Genomic DNA, 23,059 nt, shown 5'->3' with positions numbered 1-23,059 from the left:
TGTGCCATGCCCCCCTTCCCAAGACACCCAATACCAGCTGTGACAACAGGCTTGCAGCTCCCCAACCTGCCAGCACAGCAGTCATGGAGGGACCCATGGGAGTAGTCTGGGCCACTACTATATATATATACACTCATACTATACATATATATATACTCATGAACACATACATACATGTTTACGTTTTTTTTATCTATTTACAAGAGCATGTAGTGACAGGACAAGGGGGAACAGCTTCAAACTGAAAGAGAGCAGGCTTACACCAGATATTAGGAAAAAATCTTTACTGTGAGCGTGGTGAGGCACTGGAACAGGCTGCTCAGAGAAGCTGTGGATGCCCCATCCCTGGAAGCGTTCAAGGCCAGGCTGCATGAATCTCTGAGCTGATCTAGTGGAAGGTGTCCCTACCCATGGCAGGGGGGGATGATCTTCAAGGTCCCTTCCAGCCCAAACCACTGTATGATTGAACGATATTTTATCTACGTACATATTGCATATCTCTGTCTATTTTACCTGTTTTCCTATTTTTCCGTGCTCACACACGTGCTCACGATCACACCATCCCCGGGTTCTGCTCCCGTGGGGAGAGAGGGGGCGTGGCCTGGCGCGACTGACACCGCCCCTTCCCGCTGGGCCCCGCCCCCTCCCCGCCGGCCCCGCCCCCTCCACCGGGCCGGGCCGGGCCGGGCCGCTGGGCCATAAAGGGGCCGCGGCGGCGGGACCCGCTCCTGGCTCGGCTCCGCTTCCGCTCCCGCCTCCCCCTCGCCATGGCCCCCAGCCGGCGCAAGCTCTCGGTGGGACTGGGGCTGGCCGGGGCGGCCTGCGCCCTCGTGGGGGGCTGCCTGATGATCGTGGGGCCTCTCATCATCAGGGAGCAGGTCATCAAGGTCAGCAGGGCCGGGGGGCTCGGGAGGGGCGCGGCGGGATGCGGGGGTGCGGAGCGGGCTGTGCGTGTGGGAGCCGGTGCGTGGCCAGGGCATCGGTGTGGGGCTGGTCCGCGTCCGGTGGGAGGTGCGGGATGCAGGGTCGGTGGCGGTGCGGAGCGGGGTGTGCTGGAACTGGTGCGTGGTGCGGGGGCTCGGTGTCGGTGCGGGATGATGCAGGGTCGGTGGCGGTGACGGTGCGGAGCAGGGGGTGTGTTGGAGACGGTGCGGGATGCGGGTGTGATGCTTTCACAAGTGGAAACAGGATAAATGATGTGCAGTAGCACTCGGAAGGAGCCTTGGGCAGCTTCGGTGTCGGTGCGGAGCGGGGTGTACCGGTGCGGGATGCAGGGTCGGCGCTGGTGCGGAGCGGGGTGTGTTGGAGCCGGTGCGGTGCTGGCTGGTGTGTGGGCACGTTTCCTTTATGCAGTGCGGTCCCGAGAGCGTGAGGCAGCCGAGCCCTGGAGGTGACAGTGTCGCAGCTGCAATCCCGAGCAGCCTCAGGATCTTACTCTAAGTAAATCCGTGCTTGGGATATTCCACCCCTGGGGTATTTCACTCCTGACGACGGCAAACGTATCCGGAATGAGCAGGTTCCCACCCTTGATTTACGAGGGCTCTTTGCATCCCTGGAATTGGCTGGGCACCCAGTGCTGGGCTGAGATCGCCCTGGGCACCAGCCCTTCCTCCCATCCCTCCTGTCTCTACCTGCAGCACCAGTTGTTCCTTTCATAAGTAGATGGGCAGACTGTCAGTCTCAGTGTACTCTGGTGTGATGCTTTTACGAGTGGAAACAGGATAAATGACGTACAGTAGCACTTGGAAGGAGCCTTGGGCAGCTTCTGAGCAGCCTCTTGAGTCCTCTCCCCTAGACTGAAAACCTAAAGAGTTGCTTCTCAGAAGACCTGTCTTATCCCCAGGAGAGGTCCTGGGGCTGAAGAGGGTTTGTCCCCCACAGTGTGGGTCTGTGGATGGAGTTGTTGGTCTGTTCAGTAACTGCTGCACTTCTTGTGAACCAACACTCCTGTCCCTGCTGCCAGGACCCCAGTTATCCTGCTGTAATGTGGAGCTTATTTAGCCAAACTGTTTTCTCGCTGTTCCAAAGCAGATGTGCTCCTTGCCTGGGCCTTTCTCCAAGCTTCCACCTACCCAGGTCAGCCCCTGAAAATGGGCTTCTGATGAAAGAGGTGAACAAACAGCCAATGGCTGTCATTGCATGTGATGCAAAGTCTCTGCCGAAAATGACCTACTTAAACATATCCCCTGCAAGTGCTGCTGTCTGGGCAGAGCCAGGCAGTCCTGTGGATTAAACAGTAGAAAAATCTTTGTTCAGTTTCATGGACATCAGGAGCTGGTACCTGCAAATAAAAGGCTGGATGGCCCCTGCAGAACAGAAATTACTTTTTTCTTTTTCTTTTTTTTTTTTCCCCAAAAACCTTTCTGCCCTCTTTTTAGCTAATCCTGATTCTTTCAACCTAATTAGCTAAATCCTAATAATTTGCAATGAGAACAGAAGATGAGGAAAAGACCAACTCTTGTTTCTCCTCCCTTCATCTCAAGCACTGGTCTCCACATCTTCAAAATGACCCAAAATGGCCCTGAGCTCTTACTTTTTCCATTTCACATTAAGCCTCATAACTGAGTGATGATGGGTGGTGAGAAGTATCCAGGGGCTCACTGAAACTCTTGGGTTGGTCTTCAGAGTAGTCTGGGTGAGGGAAGCTTAAAAGGCTGGTCTTGGGCAGGTGAAGGTTTGTTTGCCCATGCTGGCTTCCTGAGCTCTGTCAGGATGGTGATTCCTGATGGAAAAGCGCTTGGTTACAAAGAGGTGGTAGTTTCAAGGATATCTTTGGGTAAAATCTGTAGGAGAAGACACAGTAGAAAGAGGGAACTTGGAGCCTATCTCCTACCCCAACTGCAGAAACAATCTAAATTGGGCTGCCTGTGGTGTTGGCCATGCAAACCCTGGGGATATTGCTTCTCTGGAAGCATCTGGAATGCCACAGACTTGCCTACAAGGTATGAGCCTGAACACAGTGAGGCTTCATCAGCTCATCCCTCTGCCACCCGTTGCTGCTGCACCTGGGAGCTCTGGTGCTGTCCTGGCTGAAGGCTGGGAGTGGGCTGACAGCCCTGTCCTCGCTGTTCTAGCAAGGTGAGGAGGAGGGTGGTGAGAGGAGGTGCAGGGTGAGGTCTGACCGACGCCCAATGTGATTGCTCCTCTCAGTCTGCAGGGGAAACCTTGACTCTCGGTTTTGCTGATCAGGGTGGCTGAAGCCTCCCTCCTGGAGAAGCAGGATTTGGGCGTTGCGGTGGAGCTGCTGCTCTTCTGGTCCTGTCTGGAGCCAATGGGCAGTAACCAGTTCCCTTCAGTTCCTCAGGAACAAGGATCATCCTGGTTAGAAGGGATCAAACATCCCAGTGACACTTTATAACCCATCTAAGTTGACAAATACTCCATTTTATCTAAGTTGACAAGTACTCTATTTTTATTTCAGGCATATGACCATGTTTGTTTTGACCTACAAGTAGCTTAATTCCAAGGCTACCCTGTCAGTGGATATTACTTAGCAGCACCTATGGAGCACCTTGAGCTCCTGTGCCCAGATGGGAGGGGGCTGGGACAGGCAGCCTTGAGCTGGGATGCTCAAAGGTCCTGGATGCTGACTGGGTGCATATTACATAAATAAATGCATATGCAACAGGTGATTCAGGGAGTGCAAGACAGAACAAACAAGTAAAGGAAACCAGATGCTCCTGATCATACTTGACTGGACACTTGGGAATCAGGATTGTAAAGCAGAGTAAATAAAAAATTGTCCTATCACTGCTTCTTTGCCCTGAAATCCTTCAGGCTAGCAGGATGGAGGCCCTTGTCCAGCAGCATGTGGGCATGGAAGTGGAGGTGGGAAGGGTTTGCTGGGTTAGGTGGATTACACTGCACCGTGGAGGTGTCTGCTTAGGGGTAGGGCTTGGATGAGGGGCTTGCAGAGCCCTGCTGCTTGTGGGTAGCCCAGCCTTGTCATGAAATGACTAAAGAAAGATGGTGTGTTGTGGGGAGGCCTCTGGCAGCCTTCTGTCTCAATCCCCTGTGCCAACAAATACGCACCCTGATCAAGTTGCTCCAGAGCAGGAGAGCTGTTGAGGGGTTGCTGAGCTGCACTGTGATAAAGCTGCACTGTGATAAGCCCACATGCCTTCAGCAGTTAGTGGATCAACCCCACTTCCATAAGCTGACTGCCTTACCTAACCAGGGCAAGGATTTGTGCCTGCAGAAGAAAAGATTATGGTGGAACACACCCAAAGTACATGTTCAAGAAGGAACAGGCTGTTACCCCTAATGCAGCCCCCCCGAAGGCAAGGAGGGAGTGGAGGCAGGTGTATGCAGATGCCAGCTCCTGAGCTGAGGAGGGCTTAAGTTGTCTTTGAGCTCCTGCAGTCATTTCACAGCAAACAGGACAATGATGTGCAAACACAATTGTGTGTTGTCTTTGACCTGCTTCATGATCAACTCTGAGTCAATGCAGGATGGCAGCTGAGAGGAATCAGAGGTGTCCTGTGCTGTTAGAACACAGCTCGGTTGCCATCCCAATTCTCCATCTTCTGGGAATCTAATGGACTCTTCCTGCTGGTATCCAAACAGTTGTGAGGATAGCTGTCACTTCTCCCAGCCGTTGCCTCCTGACTGTGTGGAGCTGCCAAACCTACAAGCGAAGGCCTTTGGGGCAAGGTTGTTCTGCCAAGCAAATGAAAGATGCAGAGGTGTGAATAATTCAGTGCTGGTTTATCTAGTGCAGAGTGAGTCTCCAGCACATCAAAAGAACTCTCAAATCCTGTGGGTAGGATCTGTAAAATGGAGCCTGAATAAATAAGCCAACAGGCATCCTGTAGCATAAACTTGATGTTTCTGCATATGTAAAAGTTCTCAGTTCAGATTAATTCAGTTTCAGTCTGCCCACCTTGATCCTCCAGAGAGCCTCTGCAGGATCTGTTGCCTTCAACTGGGCTTTACATGGAGCTGAGGGTGGATATGCTCATCTGCAGCCACAGAGCCCAAAAGTTGTCTCTCCTTGCTCCTTTCTTCACTTCTTTTTTTCTCTTTTTTTTTTTTCCTCCCCTTACAGAACGTCAGGATCGACCCCAGCAGCATCTCCTTCAACATGTGGAAAGTCGTTCCTGTTCCTTTCTACTTGTCTGTGCACTTCTTCGAAGTGCTGAACCCCAAGCAAGTCCTCCAGGGAGCGAAGCCGGTGCTGACCCAGCGTGGACCCTACGTGTACAGGTCAGGGACCACTTGTGGTCCAGGTCAGCTGCTGGCTGACTCCTCTGGCAGGAGGGCATGGCGCTGCATACTTGGTGTGAGTCCAGGTTTTTTTAAAACCCTGCCAGAGGGTTTTAAAGTGACTCAAATGTACTCTAATTGCTCTGATCTTGCTAAAGCCACCAGTAGGACCCCTGGCCACTGGGGTGATAAAACTGATCTCTTCTTCACTATGTTGTAGAGCTCAGTCCTGTGCTGGGGCCTGCTGGACAGCCAGACCTGGGCTGATAAGGTCCAAACATAGGCATGAGGGGTGTTGGTGTAGTGGTGAGTGACCCTCATCTTCAGAGTGTACTCATTTCATCTTCACTGTGCATTTAAGAGTCCAGCTCTGGAGCTGGAGTCACCTCAATATCAAACTTCATGGGTTCTTATCTAATATGAGACCCAGAATCTGCTTAACATGAGTGTTCTGGTCATGAGAACCAGTACAGACCACTAAAACTTGGTCAGACCTATTTGCCGTGGCTGAAGTCCCAGATGCTTCTCTGCACCTGAAACATGAAGTGATGGTTGATGCTGAGTTGAGAGTGTGAATTTACCCATCAGTAGTCATATTTGACACGTTAGTGCCTACTCTAATGTGGCAAGGTTAAGTCAGCAGGCTAAGCAAGCTCATGTGGAAAGATTACTGATTAATCCAAAGCTGAGCAGTGCTGGGGGGAAACCTGGCAGTATGTATATGCCCTTGTTTCATCTGGGCTTGCCAGGTCATACCATGTGGGTTCTGTATGTTGTGATCCAATCAGTCACTTGGCTTGGGGAAAAGGCTTCACTTATTGTAAATCAGAATAAACAAAGGGGCAAAGCTTATTAGTGTCCTTGTGTTCCCACTGAGCAAGATTAGTGCCCTTCCCTAATGTGGGCTGTAAAATAGAGGCTCCACAGTAAAGGACTTTGTTTTTGCTGGTGGGTTGAGCTTCAGTTCCTTCAGGAGCTGTGACAGGCTCATGGCGTTGGGGACAACCTCATGCTATGGCAGGGCATAGCAGCCTCCATGAGATTGGACTGCCCCTGTGGTGTGGGGTAAAGTCCAAGAGCACTGGGCAGCGTGCAGGAGTTGGATGGCCTGCAGCCCTGAGGAGCAGGAGGAGGGCCACAATGCTGTGCTGCCCTGAACCTGGAAGCTGTCAGGGAGCTTGGGAGCAAATCAGTGTGGGCTTACTGGTGGTCCTGTGGCATCTTGGCTGGTAGTCTCCTGTTTGCAGGTTGGTTTTAGTGTGTAGTTTGGCATGGCTCTGCATATCTGGGTACCTCTTTGATGGGGCTGGGCTTTTTGACGGCTGTAAGCAAAGTGACAGAGGAGATTTACACTTTTGTCTCAAACTTTTTGTGCGCTGGGTCTTGAGTTGGGAAAGAACACCTTGTGTCTGCAAGAATCCAGTCTCTCAGGGATGCCTTGCACCTGGACTTCCATCCCTCCTGCTAGACCCTAACTCTGATTGGGGTGGAGGCTGATACCTCCTCCCTGTGGTTTCTCCCTGGGGTTTGGTCTCCTCCACAAGCCCAGGCCGGTGCAGCCCATCCTTGCTCCAAAGGGGCTGTGGGGGCTCTGCCTGGGGGAAGGTTCCCATGACTTCTTTCATCTCTTTGCAGGGAGTACAGGTACAAAACAAACATCACGTTCCATGACAATGACACTGTTTCCTTCCTGGAGTACCGTAACCTTTTCTTCCAGCCAGACATGTCCAATGGCACTGAAGAAGACTATGTCGTCGTGCCAAATATTTTGATGATGGTAAGTGCTTGCTCCCTGGATGGGTTCCAACTTCTGAGCTTGCGGGGAGGGTGGTGAAGCCTAATGCTAAATCAAAGCTTACTTTCTTGTAGGGCTTAAGGCTCATCAAGCAACGAGGTGTAAAACTAATAAAACGCAATTTTCTTTCTGATTGTTAGTTGTGTTGCGCTTACTCTTCCAAAACCAGTGTGTGCATGTTCCAAAACCAGAGAGGCTGGCAAAGCAGCTGGGCTTGAGTATGAAACCTCCCCTGAGCATCCTGTGGGGAAATGAAGCCTGTGAACCCTCAACCGCTTTCTTCCCAAACTGGGAATAAATGAAGAACCTCAGTCTGTCCAATGGATTTCTCTGGGGCTATAGATGGGAGCAGCAGAAGGATCTTGCTGAGCACCAAAGATTATGCTTGTCTGGTAAAGATGAGGCTCTCATTGCAGAGGTTTCTTTTCTTTTCCAGGGAGCAGCTGTAATGATGGAAAAACTGCCAAATTTTGTGAAGCTTTTACTGAGTGGAGCCCTGGCTGGCATGAAACAGGAGGCGTTCATGAACCGGACGGTGGGGGAGATCATGTGGGGCTACGAAGACCCTCTTATAGACACAATAAATACACTTGTTCCTGGTCTGATTCCTTTCGAGGGGAAGTTTGGCTTGTTTATAGAGGTGAGTAAAGTGTTGGTTGGGAATGCTAAAATCACAGCAGTAGTGGTCTTGGGGGTAGCTCAGGCACTTAACTAAGTTGAAGTTATTTAGCTGGCAGTATGTGAAGCACCCCTAGAGCTGGTGAAGCACACAGAGTTGTAGTCCTGCTGTGTGTAGTGGATTAAAAAGTCTTCTTCTCTCTGCAGTTTAACAACTCCAATTCAGGATTGTTCACAGTGAACACGGGCATGAAGAACATCAGTCAAGTTCACATGGTGGATTCATGGAATGGGCTAAAGAAGGTAAGTACCAGGTGGCAAACCTTTAATACAGGGGCAATGCCTGAGATAAACTAAGATAAACTGAAAGTTCTAGGAGCTCTTGTCTCTGGGTCATAGGTTTGAAGACAAGTTTCTAAACTGCTGCAACTTCTGTTCTAGGAAGTTGCCAGGAGGCAGCCCTGTGGCAAGGGGCTTGTAAGGAAGCATTAAATTCAGCTTCTCATGGGTGTCACTTGGACTCCCTTGAAATGCTGTTGGAGCTGGTTGCCTCTAATGGTTGAAGTCTCAGGCCCCTGTGGCCTGTGTTTAAGGTACTTAAATACCCTTGTTAAAGGGATGCTTTATTCTTCCCTCCTGGAATATCACTCCTAACTACAATCAACTGAATCTACACATCAAACACAATGGGTGGTGGATCTTTTCTCCATTAACTGGGCAGATGTTTGACTGATGGAATCACTGAGGTTGGAAAAGACCTTTAAGATGGGAAGGATCTTTGATGTTCTTTGGTGTTGTGCTCTCTGTGTGCTGTGGAGGCAGTGCAGGGTGGTGGATGTCCCATGCAGGGGTGGAAGCCAACTCCAGCAAACTCACCCTTCTGAGCTCTTCTCTCTCCACCTGTCCCACAGGTGAACTACTGGCGGAGCAGCGAGTGCAACATGATCAATGGGACGTCGGGGGAGATGTGGCCACCGTTCATGCCCCCGACCTCGCTGGAGTTCTACAGCCCTGATGCCTGCAGGTGAGGCCTCAGCTGCCAGCCCGTCCCTGTGCAGGTGTCAGGACACGCTGCACTCATCCTGTGCACACAGAGTACCTGTGCAGTGACGCAGAGGCCTCAGGACTCGTCTCTGTAGTTAAAGTTCAGCTGCGGTTCGGGGTTGCAGTATCTGAGCTTAGCAAACAGCGCAGTTGTCTGATTATCAGCATCTTGTGGTGTCCATAAATACCTCCCAGATCACCGGAGGAGTCCAACTTGCCCGCGTTGAATCAGTAGAAAATAACCAGTCTAGATAAGATGTGGGCAGCGAGAGGGAGAAGTGGGGGTTGTCAGGAGGAAATGCAGCTGTAACTGTTTGCAGAACTTTTTTAGCTGACTAAACCCTTGTAGAAATTATGTCAGAGGGGAACTTGTGCCACTATTTCACGTCTCTCTTAGTTTTTGGGTTTTTTTCTTTTTTTTTTTTTCCTACCTAGGTGATGCACTGCTTGCCTGTCCTGTATAAGACACCCTGACCTTAGCTGATCACACAGGGACTAAAGTACCCTGCAGAGCCACCCCGTGTGTGTATACCTGAGGCTGGAAGGAGGGCAAGCAGGCACAAAAACCCTGTGCTCAGCTTGGGGAAGCTAAGGTTAACTCTGGCTCTGTAGATAGTGCTGCAAAACAAGCAGCATGTTGAATAGGGAACAATGACCTCTTCAGTGAACAAACAAAGGCAGCTGAGCCAAGCAATAGTACAGGAATTCCTCTGCACAAGGGACATCAGCAAACACTAAAGTGACCTGGAGCTAGGAACTTACAGGGAAGTTTACCTGTAACCAAAGTTTAAATAAACATACCTGTTTCTGTAAAAATACAGAAATCTGTAGAAAACAAAGCATGCTGCCAGTGAAGTGGAGGACACCAAACTTGGTTTCCTGTTAGCATAGGAGGGTCCTGCCAGGCAGAACTGTGGGGGAAGTGGCTCAGCCTCTTCACTGGGCAGTGCTGTGTCTTCTCCCCAAACTTCTGCCTCAGCCTCTGTGTTCATCCAGAGTCACAAACCTCGGCTGATAGACTAAAAGTGTATCTACCTTGCTGCAGGACAGGCAGGGCTCATCTCCTGTGCAGCTGATTGATGCTGAGGTGCAACTACCTGGTTATCCCTGCAGGGTAGGCAAGGTTTTACCCTGGTGATGTGCTACAGCAGCTTCTGCCTCCCTGCTGGAAGGTGAGCAGAGCCAAGAGGCATGAGTGTAAGTACTCGACATGCCCTGAATCCTTAGTCCTGGTGTCAGAAGGCATCTGTAGGCATGAGCATCCCCTTGGCAGGCCCAGGCTGTCATGGGTCCCTTCTGTGACCCCTTACCCATTCTGTGATCCCTGCAAGCCTCAATCAAGTGTGAAGGGAGCAAACTTTTATCCTGGAAACTTGCATCGATCCTGGCCAGCTGGTAGCAATACTGCAGTGTAACATCAATAGCCTATTGTAGCAAGAAAAAAAATCTTGCTGTGTCATGTGGTAAAATTTTCCACTCCCCTGACAATGGCTGGAGTTGGGCTTCAAAAGAGATTTATGCAGTGTCCATCCCCTGTAATGGAGCACCTCAGAGCCAAGGCTTGCACAAAGTGGGTATTATCTCTTGGAGAGCTGCCCTGGGGATTACTATGTGCCTTTTAAACAAATCTCACCTGGATACAGCAAACAGATTTATAAGCCTGTGGTTTCTCTCCGTAGCTAAGTCCTGACCAGCCCTTTACCTGTGCTTAAAACATGGAAAGCAAAAAGCTTAAATATTCATTCCCCATCCCAAGCACTGCTCTGAGGGTTTATCTGGATCTCAAAGTCTAAGTTACATTGCAACTGCATCTTATCCAGCCAAGATAAGAACCCAATTCTGGGCTGGGATCATGCTGGCTAATTCCAATCCTTCTCCACCGAAACCCAGATCCCTGACACTGGTGTACGAGCAGTCTGGAAAGTTCAAGGGTGTTCCCACCTATCGCTTCGTGGCGCCGAAAACCCTCTTTGCCAATGGCACAGACTATCCACCCAACGAGGGCTTCTGCCCCTGCATGCAGTCTGGCATCCAGAACGTCAGCACCTGTAGGCTCAGTAAGTCCTTTTCTCCTGTCTGTCCCTGCCGTACTGGTATTAAATTTGAGACAATACAAGCTTGGCTGTCTGGAAAACCAGCTCTGGTGTCTGCCAGAGTGCTGAAAGGTGCTGCTGGGCTCTGCACGCACTCCACAGGCACCTCAGCAAGGAGGGAAGGAAGGCAAACCCTTGTGCCCAAAGTTCCTTTGGTCCCTGGCCCTAGGACAGCGTGGCGCTTGTGGGAATGCCCAAGGATACAGTGGGAGCTGGGGAGGGAGCAGGCAGAGGAGTGAGGAAGAGTCAGCTCATGTAACTGCCAAATTAAATATTGGCTTTGAATACTAAGTGTGGGTCACCCAGGAGCGAGAATCCAAACTTAGTGTCCTGACCTGCATCTGGGAACAGCGAGTTACCACAGCATTGATCAGTGCATGGTAGGAGAGGGTGGCTGGTTTTAATCCTCTCAGGGCAGTGGCATAACCTGTGGGGAGGGAAGGGAAGGAGCCTTCTGGTTGGGAGGAAAAAGGCATAAAAGCCTGTTCAGAACAGGTAATGCAAAGGCTTAGAAACCTCAACAAAGCGTTCCAGGTGGGTGTGGAGGATCTTAAGATGCCTTTGATCTCATCTAGATGCACCAATGTTCATTTCCCACCCTCACTTCTACAACGCCGACCCTTCCCTGGTGAACGCCGTCGTGGGCCTGAACCCCAGCAAGGACCAGCATGCACTTTTCCTGGATGTGCACCCCGTAAGTGAACCCATTGGGGTCCTCCCATCTCCCCACGGGCCAGCCCAGGCAGGGGAAGGGAGCCTGCCATCAGCTGAGTGGTGGCCACACTCTGCTCTCATGGCATTGATTTGAGCAGGTTCCATAGTGCAAAGACTGGTGAGGACATGTGCAGATAAAATTGTCAGAGCCATAAACTAACTAATTAGCCTGGCTTCTGGGGAATTACAGGACTAATTATAAGCGTAATTGTTTCGATAAGCGCAATCAAGTTCTTTCTACTGACTCAGGTCTATAACACCAGGAGGTGTATCTGGCAGCAGCCCAGCTATGCCCCAAATCTGCAAACACGTATTGCCATGAGAAACTGGCTGCCAAAGGCTGCAGATCATGCTGTGGCTCAAGCTGGCACCACCAATTTTTGGTCTAGCTTCTTCCAGTCTCTCAACCTGCCCATCGAAATGGCTGCTTTTGCCCTGGTCTGCTGCTGTGTCACACTCCCCACACATCCACAGCGTAAGGGTGAAGTCACCATTCCAGGGGGCATGAGTTGGGGCATCCTGAGGTGCTGTTGTCCCAGCTGCTGATGGGGAGGGGACTTTGGGATTTTCCACCCACAGCCTCTGTTGTGTATGGTCAGTTTTTCCAAACGTTCAGTGATGTTTGCTCAAGCTAAAAGCCAATTTCCCTCTTGAGGCAGGTAAACTGTGTGTCTTATCTGCACACTGGGTTCTGACTGCTTTTCTTATCGCAGTTATGAAAATCTAATTAAGTTTATTACAGTATCAAACATCTACTGATAAAAGTAAAGTTAAATATGTTCTTATCTAGCTGCAGTCTGCTGAGTAAAACAGGGACAGTCCAACAAAAATTCTTTGCTTGTAAAAATGTGTTGCAAAACTGCAGAGTCATGAGATACCACTGCCTTAATTGGTGCCAACAAGACCCGGCTTTGAAGTGTGATGTTTTCATGGTCTTGGGGTATTGCTGGACAGGATCTGTTGGTTACTACAAAGTCACTTAGAGGTTATTGATTAACTGGTTGGTGTCTTCCTGTGCAGATGACGGGCATCCCCATGAATTGCTCTATCAAGCTCCAGCTGAACCTGTACATAAAGCAGGTGTCTGGTATAATGTAAGTAGTCACCTTCTAGAAGGGTCCATCTCCCTTCCCTGAGCAGGGAGTGCTGCAGAGTTTACTCTCTCCAAAGATGAAGCAGCTTTACCATGACCAGTTGTCCTGACTGGCCAGAGCCAGCTGGCTCCTGCTGAAATGTCAGCCATTCCAGTGACCACCAGCTGCCATCCTTTAGCAGTGCAGGTGTGGCTGCCTGTTTGCTCAGCTCTGACAGTATTCCTGTTCCTGACCAGACAGCTCATAGATGGACTGCTCCTCCTGATGAAGCAGGAGCTGTTCACTTGTGCTGTGTTGCCTCTCAGGTGTTACCTCCAACGTGGAGAGGCCAAACATTCTGCCTGCAGGGTTAACAGTGAAATCTGTGTCCAGAAAGACACTTCCAGCTCTATGAAAGCAAACAGGAGGTTTCTGTAACCAAGTTGTGTGGTGCCAGATGTTCAATATCCACAAGGGTGGGAGTGTGCTCTTGCTGCTTTGGCTGAGGTGCACATACCTGCAGACAGTCCCCATGCTGCCAACTTGGCTGCACCACCCCATTCTACCACCCAGGTAACTGAGACATGAACTGTAGCATTCTGCTTCACTGAGTTTCATGTCCCTGGAGCCCAGGTTTGGGATGGCACTTAGTGCTGTCTTCAGGCAGTTCATCCCAAATCAAAGCATAAGCTCTGCTCTTGCATGAGAAGCCCAGCTTGGACCTGGTCCCCCACGGTGGGAGCAGCTCATTGAAGCAGCAGGGATTGCCACCTCCTTACACTGGTTTCCTGGCCACTGTCAGTCTATCAGACCCATCCCCTTAGGAAGAATTATGGCACTAATTGTGGCTTGATCAACCATAAATCTAAGTGTGTGTTTCTGTTTTTAATTCTCTTCCCCCCCCAGTCAAACAGGGAAGATTGAGCCAGTGGTCCTACCGCTGCTGTGGTTTGCAGAGGTGAGCTGCCTTCCTCGACCTGATTCTGTAGAGATTCTTCTGCTTCCCCATCACCCAGTGCTGGAGAAACTCCACTTTGGATAAAGCTTAAAGCCAGCCAGACTAATTAAGCACCAACAGAAGGCTTTTCAATACTTGGCTATGTCATTAATCCCTCTGAGCTGAACAAACCCTGCACTATACTTGGTAAATCTCTGGCTCTGCCCTAGATGTGGGGTTAAATAGGGCCTTGGACAGAGCTGCCAGCATCCCTGTACTAATGTGGGCCAGGGAGTGTAGCCCCCATCTGTGTGCATGTCCAGCTGACTCCAGCTATTTAGTAAAAGCTTCTAGCCTGACTGAATCTTGCATAAATTCCCTAATTTAGGCTGGGAGGGTGTGGGAGAGGAATTGTTCAGCTGGTGTGTGTCAGCCCTGGATGGGAGGGAAATGCCACTGACAACTCTGCTTTTTTGAGCAGAGCGGATCCATCGACGGCTCAGTCCTAAACCAGTTTTACACCAACCTGGTGCTGTTCCCGTCACTGCTGGAATACCTGCAGTATATCGTCCTTGGACTGAGTGTCCCACTCATTATCTCAGCAGCTGTGCTCATGGTAACGAATAAGGTAAGAATCTGCAGATGTCTAGTAGGACATGCTGTTAGTCAAATCAGACTTAATCAGATGATGTAGATTGGGCTGACAATCTAACATTCCTGAGGAAACATTGGCTGATGCCACCAACAATCTCCTAATGGTGCCAGGTGCCAGCAGATAGCAGCAGGACTTCCTCAGCCACCCGGAAATTGGGCTGCAAATAGATAGCATAAAGCATTTGTGGCTTTCTTGGGGCGCAGTGGTGATGAAAGCGGCTTCATGAAGGAGGAGGTATTTCTCAGCTCAGCCAACTGATGAAGAAACAAGCCTAGTTTATCAACCCAGCCTCTGTAGAAGGCAGCAGCAGGTCTGTGCCACTGCACAAATCTGCATCTCTGCAGGGTCCCAACAGTTTTCCATTTAGAGCAGAGGCTTCTCCAGAGGATGGAGCTACTTGAGCACAGCTTGTTCACAGATGAAATGCAGTTGCTGTGTTCTTGCAGAGGAGATGCAGCCACTGTGGCTGCTTCTCAGCCCAGCTCAGATACCGTTTTCCACTGAAATCCACTTGGTTGCTGGGCAAAGTGCTCCAAGTAGCTCTGGAAGTGAAACCCACAGAGCCTTTGTGTATCTGGGCTTACAGAGAAGTGCAGACCTTTGAAGCCTGCCAGGATCTGGCAGCTGGGCAGCAGTTGGCCTGTGATGGGGCAGGCAGTGGGGGTGAGGCTGAGGAGCTGTCAGGACAGAATATAAAAGAGCTAAAACACTCAGTGGAGATCTGTGGCTCCGGCTTCATGACAGTGATCTGATAACACTAAGCTCTCTACAAGCTTTAGCTCTTGAAGTAGAGATCTAGCTCCCTGCCCTAACCTATATCAAAGCAAGCTGGTTTAGTTTTGCACTACAATCAGATGGCTTAGGCTGGCTCTAAAGCTGCAGAGGTGGAGAGCTACTTGTGGGGATAAAAGGCAATGCTTGGGATAAGAGCAGACTAAGAAGAGGCCTGTGTGAGGGGCTTCCTTTGCTCAGCCTCCTGTTACTGCTCTAACTGAAACACTAATGCAAACCCACCTTAAATACCCCTGGAGTTCTCAGAGTATCACGTAATTGGATTTTAACCAAGCCTACAATTGCTTAAGTGACTTAAACACATGATCCCAAATCCCCTTGTTCCTCCACACAACTTCCCTGCAGGGTGGGAGCATTGCTAGGGCCCAGCATGGAGCCCAGTGCTCATTGCCAAACCCTTGTTGTGCTCCCAGGATGGCCCTGGGATGAACGGCTCCACTTCAGCACATGTGAGTGGTCAGTGGCAGACAGACACTCTGCCGCATTTCAGCGGGTCTGAGAAAGGGCTGGGCAGCTGTTTCTAACACCTTACGTAGCCCTGAGCTGGCATTTCCTCACCCTGCTTTGTGGAAGTCTTAATTCCTGGTATCAAAGAGGTTTAACCATGCCAGAAAGGGTCAGGGAGAAAAGCTGGATTTTTAAACTCATTCAAGCCGACTGAATATCTGCTTGTGCAATGTCACAAATCCAGGTGTTAGCCAGCTGTGTTTCTGTGCTCAGCCAAAACTGTCATGAAGTGTTAGAACTGTGTCAACTGCAGAAAGTGCCTGACTACCTGGAAAGTGATTAAAGACCTCCAATAACCTTTTAAATTCCAAGAAAGCTGTACAACAACACAAATGTCTCCACCTAATTGAGTAGATAAGAGCTTGTAAACTGGAAGACAGCGATTTGCAGCCAAGGGGTGTTCCTCATTTGATTGAAGTGTTGCTGATCTGGCGCTGATTGCTTAATCGTGCACAGTTCTGCCTCTTGAAGTCACAGGCTGTGTCAGAGGGGACCCTGAGCGGGGACATTGTCCGCACCTTCACGTGTCTGCCAGCGTGAAGGTCTCCCTGAACCCAGCTCCTCCCTGGAGTGTCTTGTGTGCCTCTGGCTTCTGGAGGGAGCAGTGTGCTCTGAACCCAGTGCAGATGAGGTACTGTGAAACACTTAAATCTTAGTCTAGTTTATAGTGGAGCCAGTTTGAAATGCATCTGTTGGACACAAAGCTCTAAAAATGCATAACTCTGTACAGGTGTAAAACACACCCGGACGTTGTATCCCTCCTTTGCCATTGTGGCCTAGAGCCTGTGTGGTGACACATTTAAAAGGCAAACAGACCATTTTAAAACTGGCTTGACACCAAAATCTTAAATAGGACTTAGTTTAATCTAAATTTTGAAATCTTCATTAATAACTAGATTCTAGTTCAACAGTGATTTTCAAATCTCCTCTGAAAATTGGAACCCTCATGAAATTTGTGTCCAAGTGCACCATAAACAAGACTGATTGTCTTCTAGGAAAAATGCTTTCTATTTTGGAGTAGCAATAAAAAGAACTCAGACAGTAATAAGGCCAACCAGGCCACCTCTGCCATAAAGCCGCCTCCGGTTAAGGGGATGGTGTTGCAGGAAGCCAGACTGTAGGTGGGTACCCAGTCAAGGTAACACGCTTTTCTCTCATCCTGATTTGATTAAACTTTGCTTAAAACCAATCAAATTAAACGTTTACTGTCCACATCTACCAGACATGCCCTCCTGGCAAGCTTTGATGGAACAACGTTGTCTCATGGCTTTATTCAGGGCAATTTAGATGTCTTAATACTCACACTTAACCACGTTGCAAGCACATACTCTTATTGTTTCTCCTGGTGTACCTGATCCGTGGCCCTAATACCAGCAGGGATCAGGGGGAAAAGTAAGGTTGGTGTTTCCACCACTCTTTTCTTGCCTATTTCCCCCCACTTCCCAGTGTCTGAGATCCAGAGGTAAGTTTTTGAATGGGGTAAAAACTCGTAGGGGTAACAGAGATAGTCAACTGGTGGGTGTCACCCTTCCCCTGCATGCAGGGAGCCTCAACAGAGAGGCTTTCAAGAGGGAATTTGTCATGTATAAAATATCTGGGTTTGTATTACAGGATCACAAAACCACTGAATCGTTGAGGTTGGAAGGGACCTCTGGAGGTCATCTAGTTCAGCATCTCGACCAAGCAGGGTCACCTAAAGCTGGTTGCTCAGGACCATGTCCAGATGTCTCTTAATATCTTCAGGGATGGAGAGTCCTCAGGGCAACCTGTTCCCATTGTTACAGCTTCACAGAAAAAGAAAAGGAAAAAAGTATTTCTTAATGTTCACATAGGGAATATCTTGTGTTTACATGCCACTTGGCTCTTGTCCTGTTCCTGGACATGACCAAGAAGAGCCTGGCTCTGTATTTGCACACTCCCTTCAGATCCTTGTATACAGTGGTAAAATCCCCCTGAACCTTCTATTCTTGAGGCTGAACAGTCCCAGTTCTCTTGGCCTTTGCTCACATAAGAGACAGTCCAGTCTTATAATCACTTCAGTGGTCGTTTGCTGGACTCCTCCCAGCAGCTCCATCTCTCTTAGCCCGGGAATCCCAGAATTGAACACAGTAGTCCATCTATGGCCTCCCCAGTGATGAGCAGAGGGGAAGGATCACGTCCATGACCTGCTGGCAACACTCCCAATGCAGCCCAGGATACAGTTGGCTGCCTTTGCTACACAGGCACACTGCTCATTCATGTTCAGCTTGATGTCCCCTGAGACTCTCGGGTCCTTTTCTGCCAAACTGCTTCAGAGCTGGGTGACCCTTGTTGTGTACTGGTGCATGGGGTTGTTCTTGCCCAAGTGTTGAACCTCATGAGGGTCCTTCCAGTCCGTTTCTCAGCCTACTGAGATCCCTTTTGGTGTATAAGCCACTCTCCCAGTTTTTGTAGATTGTTAATAAAGATGTTACACAGGACTGGACCCAGTATTGACCCCTGGTGTACACTGATGGTTACTGTCCTCCAACTAGACCTCATAACCCTCTGGGCCTGGCTGTCAGCCAGTTTTCAGTCTACCTCACTGCTCATCCAGCCCATACTTCATCAGCTTCCCTATAAGGTTTTTATGGGAGACAGTGTCAAAAGCCTGAAGTCCAGGTAGATGATATCCATTGCTCTCCCCTCATCTACCAAACCAGTCATTTCATCCCAGACATCTATCAAGTTGGTCAAGCACAATTACCCCTTGGTGAATCCATGTTGACTACTCCTGATGACTTTCTTTGTCCTTCATATGCCTGGATATGGTTCCTAGGATTAGCTGCTCCATCACCTTCCCAAGGATTGAAGGGAGGCTGACTGGCCTGTAGCTCCTGAGGTCTTCCTTCTTGATTTTCTTCAAGACAGAAGAGACATTTGCTTCCCTTCAGTCTTTGGGCCCCTTTCCCCATTGCCAGGATAATGGGGAGTGGCCTTGTTGTGATGTTAGCCTGCTAATCCCATCAGGATCCATGGATTTGTGTATGTGTAGGTTACTTAAGTATTCTCTGACCTCATCCTCTTCCACCAAGGGTGTGTCTTCCTTGCTCCAGACTTTCCTCTGGTTTCTGGGGTCCCCTGCCTCATTCAGGAACAGGCCTGCATGTTCCTTACTCTTTCTTTTGTCACCTGGGTACTTATAAAAGCCTTTCTTGTCTCTGACATCCTTGGCTGGATTCAATTCCAGTTGGGCTTTGGCTTTCCTATCTTCATCCCTGCATGCTGGGAGAGTGCCCCTATATTCCTGCCAGGTTACCTGTCCCTGCTTCCACCTTCCATATGCTTCCTTTCTGCATTTGTGTTTGGCCAGGAGCTCTTGGTTCATCCGTGTAGGCCTGCTGGTATTTTTTCCTGGCTTTGGGTGCTCGTTGGGTTCTTGAGCTTGGAGGAGGTGGTCCTTGAACATTAACCACCTTTTTTGCCCAGACTGTATACCCCCCCACCTGAGGTCTGTAGTCACTTTTAGAATCATAGACTCAGTAAAGGTTGAAAAGACCTCCAAGATCATCAAGTCCAATCTTCAGTCAAATAACACCATGCCCAAATAGTTTCCAGGTGGTCCTGGTGGTATCAGTGGTGAAGCAGCAGTGGGCAGTAGTCAAAGGGTTAGATAAGCCTCACAGTCCCTCCACAACACCCCAATCCCCAGTGAGCAGCAAATTTCTCTAGATGATGAGTCAGGTGGGCAGGTGGTGTCTCTGTCCCCAACAGTAGCGAGTGACCCAATTCTGTCAATTCCTGCTTCCCCCTGGGGTTCTTGTATGATTTATGGTCAGGGACCCACGTGATCTGCTTGAAGGTGTTTCTGACTCCTCCTCAGCTTTGAGGGTGGTGAACCTGTTCTGTAGGTGTAAGCCTTTAGGTGAGGAGGAACCTTCCTCTTGGTGTCAGGAAGCACCAGCTCCCACCCTTCGCCTTCTCCATAGGCTGCACCTACCATTATACTGGGAATGAGTGCTGTCCATGTGTACTGCAGGTGGTGTCTGGGGGTCTTCAAGCCATTCTGTCCCTGAGAAGATCTCTCCATCATCCTCCCACAGCACACTGACTTTGTCCCGTATCTCCTCCACACAGCTCTTCAGGCTGGGGGCTTGGTGGGGTGTGTTAGCGATGTCGGTGGGCAGGAATGGAAATTACTTTGTTTTGCTGGGGGAGGAGGTACAAACCCCTTCAATTTAAGAAGCCTTCAGAAAAGGGTCGTGTGCCACGGGAAAATTCCAGAGGCCTGGGGTGGGCGTGGCCCACGTGGGGGTGCGGTGGCACGCGCTGCCAGGTGTGAGTGCGGTGCCACCGGCGCGTGCACCCCGTAACCTCTGTCCCTCCCCTGCAGGGAACCGCCGCCGAGAAGAGCCCACGTCCCCCCACCAGGCAGAGCAAACCACCCCCCTCCTCCGAGACCACGCCGCTCCTACACGACGCTGACGCGCTGAGCCAGGATGACGCCGAATCCTGAGCCACCAGCCCCGCCACGCTTCCCACTGGGACACACCCGTGCTGGAGGCGAGGCCTGCTTTGGATCCCCAGAGGTCTCTGGAAGCCGAAGTTGTCCTGGACAGCTCAGTGGAGACCCTGCACAACCACAGCAAAGCCACGGGACAGTATTGCTGCACAGCACTCCCGTGCCAGGAGACCTCATCCAGACTCTCAACACAACGTCCAAGAACCCTTGACCCCAAGGGCCAACCTTTGCCACAGCCCCTCTCTCTGGTGGGCCAGCAGGAATGAAGGTGGTTGCTGACTGATCTGAGAAGTTATTTGCAATTTAGAACTGCCTTTTGCTAGGGATAAAAGGCACTTTAATGGGAGCCTTTAAAACAAATGAGGTTTGTGTAGGTAGCAGGGATGGGATTTAGTGATCTTTTTAAAAGCTACCGTTACTCTCACTGAATGGGGCAGTTGTGCTGGAGCCAGTTATGGTTTTATTGCCACTTGATGTAACTGGACTACACTGCAAATCAATTCTGGGTGCTGTCACCTCAGTGATGTCTCTTCTGAGGGTACCTGGAGCCTGCCCAGGGTTGCTCCAGGCTTTGCATGTTTTGGAGAGTACAGTGGTGACTTTTAAAGCCCCAGTTCTGTGCCATGACCTTGCACTCCAGTCATTCCAGCTCACAGCCCTGTTACTTTGCCTCTCCTTTCTGTCAGTGACTGCGTGAGATGAGCCTTGGCAAAACCTCTGTGGTACATCTGAGCTGTCACTCAGCTCTTGGCAGTTGTCCCTGCTGCCTGCTCAGCCATCCAGGGTCAGCTTTTCTGGCTGTGGCTGTCAGCGTTGGGAAGCTGTTGGTTGCTCCAGCCACTCTGCCTGACCATGGGAAGGGGGAAGCTTAACCCTGTCCTTGAGTGTTAATGAATATATCTGTGCTTTTGAGAGCAAGGAATATGTGCAATCATGAAAGTAACAATGGCCTTAGTACAGTTTGATTAAACTATTGCAGATTTCTGAAACGGTGTCTTGGGGGACCTGGGCCTGGATATTACCTTGGGGTGGGTGGGCTGGGATCACACTTCAGTGGAAAAGAAGCCCAAAGCACAGGGATATTTTTGTCTAACTACCAATCAGTAGTTGTCTACCACACTTGCCTTCTTCACTTCCAATCAGGAGCCAGGGTAGCCCTTAGGAAAACTAAAGGGGCCAATGTTGAAGCATCTGGCAAGGACAAAACAGAGCTGGGTCTTCCTTGGACCAGAGGAATTGTTGCACTGTGTGTGGCATGAATACTGTTGGGGTCTGGAAAGTGTTGTCCAGGACAACCCTGTGACCTTCTTGTGGGGTAAGCAATACTTTTCTCTTTAGACCTCTGTCCATCTTACTGGGCAGGAAGAGCACAGGAGCTAAAACCAACATCACAATTCCTGTGCCAGTGCATTCCTTACTGGCCATGTTCCCAGTCCTGCAGTGGGTTTGGGCTGCCTTACTGTGGAAACAGCTGTGATACAGCCTGGGTCATGACAGGGAAGGGTGGCAGCTCCCCAGAACTTGGTCCATGGGCTGAACTCACCTTGATACCTGAAGTGTGTCTCACAGGTACAACAGGACTAGCCAAGTCCCTTCTTGTGGCCACTACTGCTGGGTTATCTCTGTGGCACGAGTCCTCACTGAGGGTGATGCTTAAAGTACAGCTGTAAACTCTCTCTGGCCTTAAATCCAAACGTACTCAGCTGCAAACAGCAGCTCACACCTACAGCCTTGGCCAGCGGCGACGGACACAGGAGTGGGGCAGAGGCTCTCTGGGACACCAGCCCATCAGCTCAGACCTATGAGACCCAAAGCTGAGGGCAGAGCAGCGATAACCACCCCGTGAGCTCCCTGCGAGAGGCTTTAATGACATACCGGTGCTAATTGCTGTTGGACAAGTGAACGCAAATAAAAACACGGGAATACCGCTCCTAGCACGAGCTTTGGTGGTCGGTTTGTTCGGGTTTTGTTTGTTTGTTTGTTTGTTTGTTTGTTTTTGTGGCTTTGCGGCAAAGCGCTCCCCGAGAGCTCGTCCTTTCACCGCACTCGTGGGGTGCGCGGGGGGCTCGGCGGGGCCGGGCGCTGCAGCGCTGCCGAGCGGCCGCCCGAGGGCGCTGTGGGGCCGCGGTCGGTGCGGGCCCGGGGTGGTCCCGGGGGGGGCAGCGGGACCCGGGAACGGCGGGGCCGGGCCGGGATGGGGGACACGGGCGGGGATCCTCGGCAGTGATCCCCTGCCCCGGCGGGGCCACGCTGCGACCTGTCTCTCCATCGCCTCGCAGCGCTCCCCTTGTTTCCCCCCCCCGCGCTCCGTTCACCTTGTTGGCTGCCTGTGAGGTTTCCAATTCGTTTTGAAATGCTTCTCACAACCCAAAGTCCTTTCCTGGCCCTGATTCACTCTCCCTTGCCAATTCCCTTTGTACGTCGTGTTCAGGGCTGTCACAGGCCAAACACCTCTGGTGCAACACCCTCCCTCCCCTGCACTAAGCCAGGTTGAAGTCATTTACCTTCTCCTGAGAATTTTAATTGGCCTCCACAGGCTCAGTAATCATAACAACAATCTTGTTTTACTGTGTGTCTTGGGAGCCTCATTTTACCCACCCTGGAACAGCCACGGGAGTTGAATGGATCATCTCCATGCACGAGGTGCTTCATCATCAAGGAGGAACTGTCAGGTGTCTTCTTTCCCCCCACTGTGTGATGAAGCCTTCACCAGCTCCTCTGTAAGACAGACCAGGAATAACACAACCCTTCCCCTTTACACTGGGGGTAGGGTGCTTTTATAAACACAATATAAATGCAAGCACAGGAGCTTTTCCCATTTCCTATCTCTATCCCACCTTCTCTGAAGCATCCCCAGCTGAGCTACCCTCTGGGGCTGCAGGGCTGCAGAGAGGGTTCAGATGCTCCTGCAGCAGGAGCAGCCTCTGTGTTATCCTCTTCACCTGTGTCCCACTGCTCCCAGGTGCCCATCATTAGTTGTGCTGGGTTAAAAATCCCAGCAGGCAAAGGGAGCTCTTGTTTGAGACTCAGCAAGTCTTTGCTGTGTAAGTGTTCTGCTCCTCCTCACCACATCCAGGTCTGTTCCTGAGCTGTGGCTCTGGTCTCCCTTGTGTACAGGACTCTGATAGCAGTGACCAAACCGTTCA

General features: G+C 50.5%; 1 protein-coding gene across 2 annotated transcripts; it reads left to right on the top strand.

Annotated features, from left to right (window-relative positions):
- The first annotated feature begins 672 nt into the window (after window positions 1-672).
- Window positions 673-21,847, top strand: SCARB1 (scavenger receptor class B member 1). Of its 2 annotated transcripts, XM_051785685.1 has the most exons (13): window positions 673-887; window positions 5,048-5,205; window positions 6,841-6,982; window positions 7,437-7,640; window positions 7,826-7,921; window positions 8,530-8,642; window positions 10,553-10,719; window positions 11,331-11,449; window positions 12,490-12,563; window positions 13,449-13,500; window positions 13,961-14,107; window positions 16,429-16,554; window positions 19,785-21,847. In XM_051785685.1, the coding sequence occupies exons 1-12, from the start codon at window positions 768-770 to the stop codon at window positions 16,552-16,554; spliced, it is 1,518 nt and encodes a 505-aa protein (XP_051641645.1). In that variant the 5' UTR covers window positions 673-767; the 3' UTR covers window positions 19,785-21,847. The 2 variants fall into 2 exon arrangements, with proteins under 2 accessions (XP_051641645.1, XP_051641646.1); XM_051785686.1 differs by lacking the exon at window positions 16,429-16,554.
- The last annotated feature ends 1,212 nt before the right edge of the window (window positions 21,848-23,059 follow it).

The sequence above is a fragment of the Manacus candei genome, unplaced genomic scaffold (genome assembly GCF_025592945.1).
Source record: "Manacus candei isolate 608988 ecotype Guabito, Panama unplaced genomic scaffold, ASM2559294v1 h1tg000020l, whole genome shotgun sequence".
Classification (NCBI taxonomy): domain Eukaryota; kingdom Metazoa; phylum Chordata; class Aves; order Passeriformes; family Pipridae; genus Manacus; species Manacus candei.
This window is presented reverse-complemented; position numbering and strand designations above follow the sequence as displayed.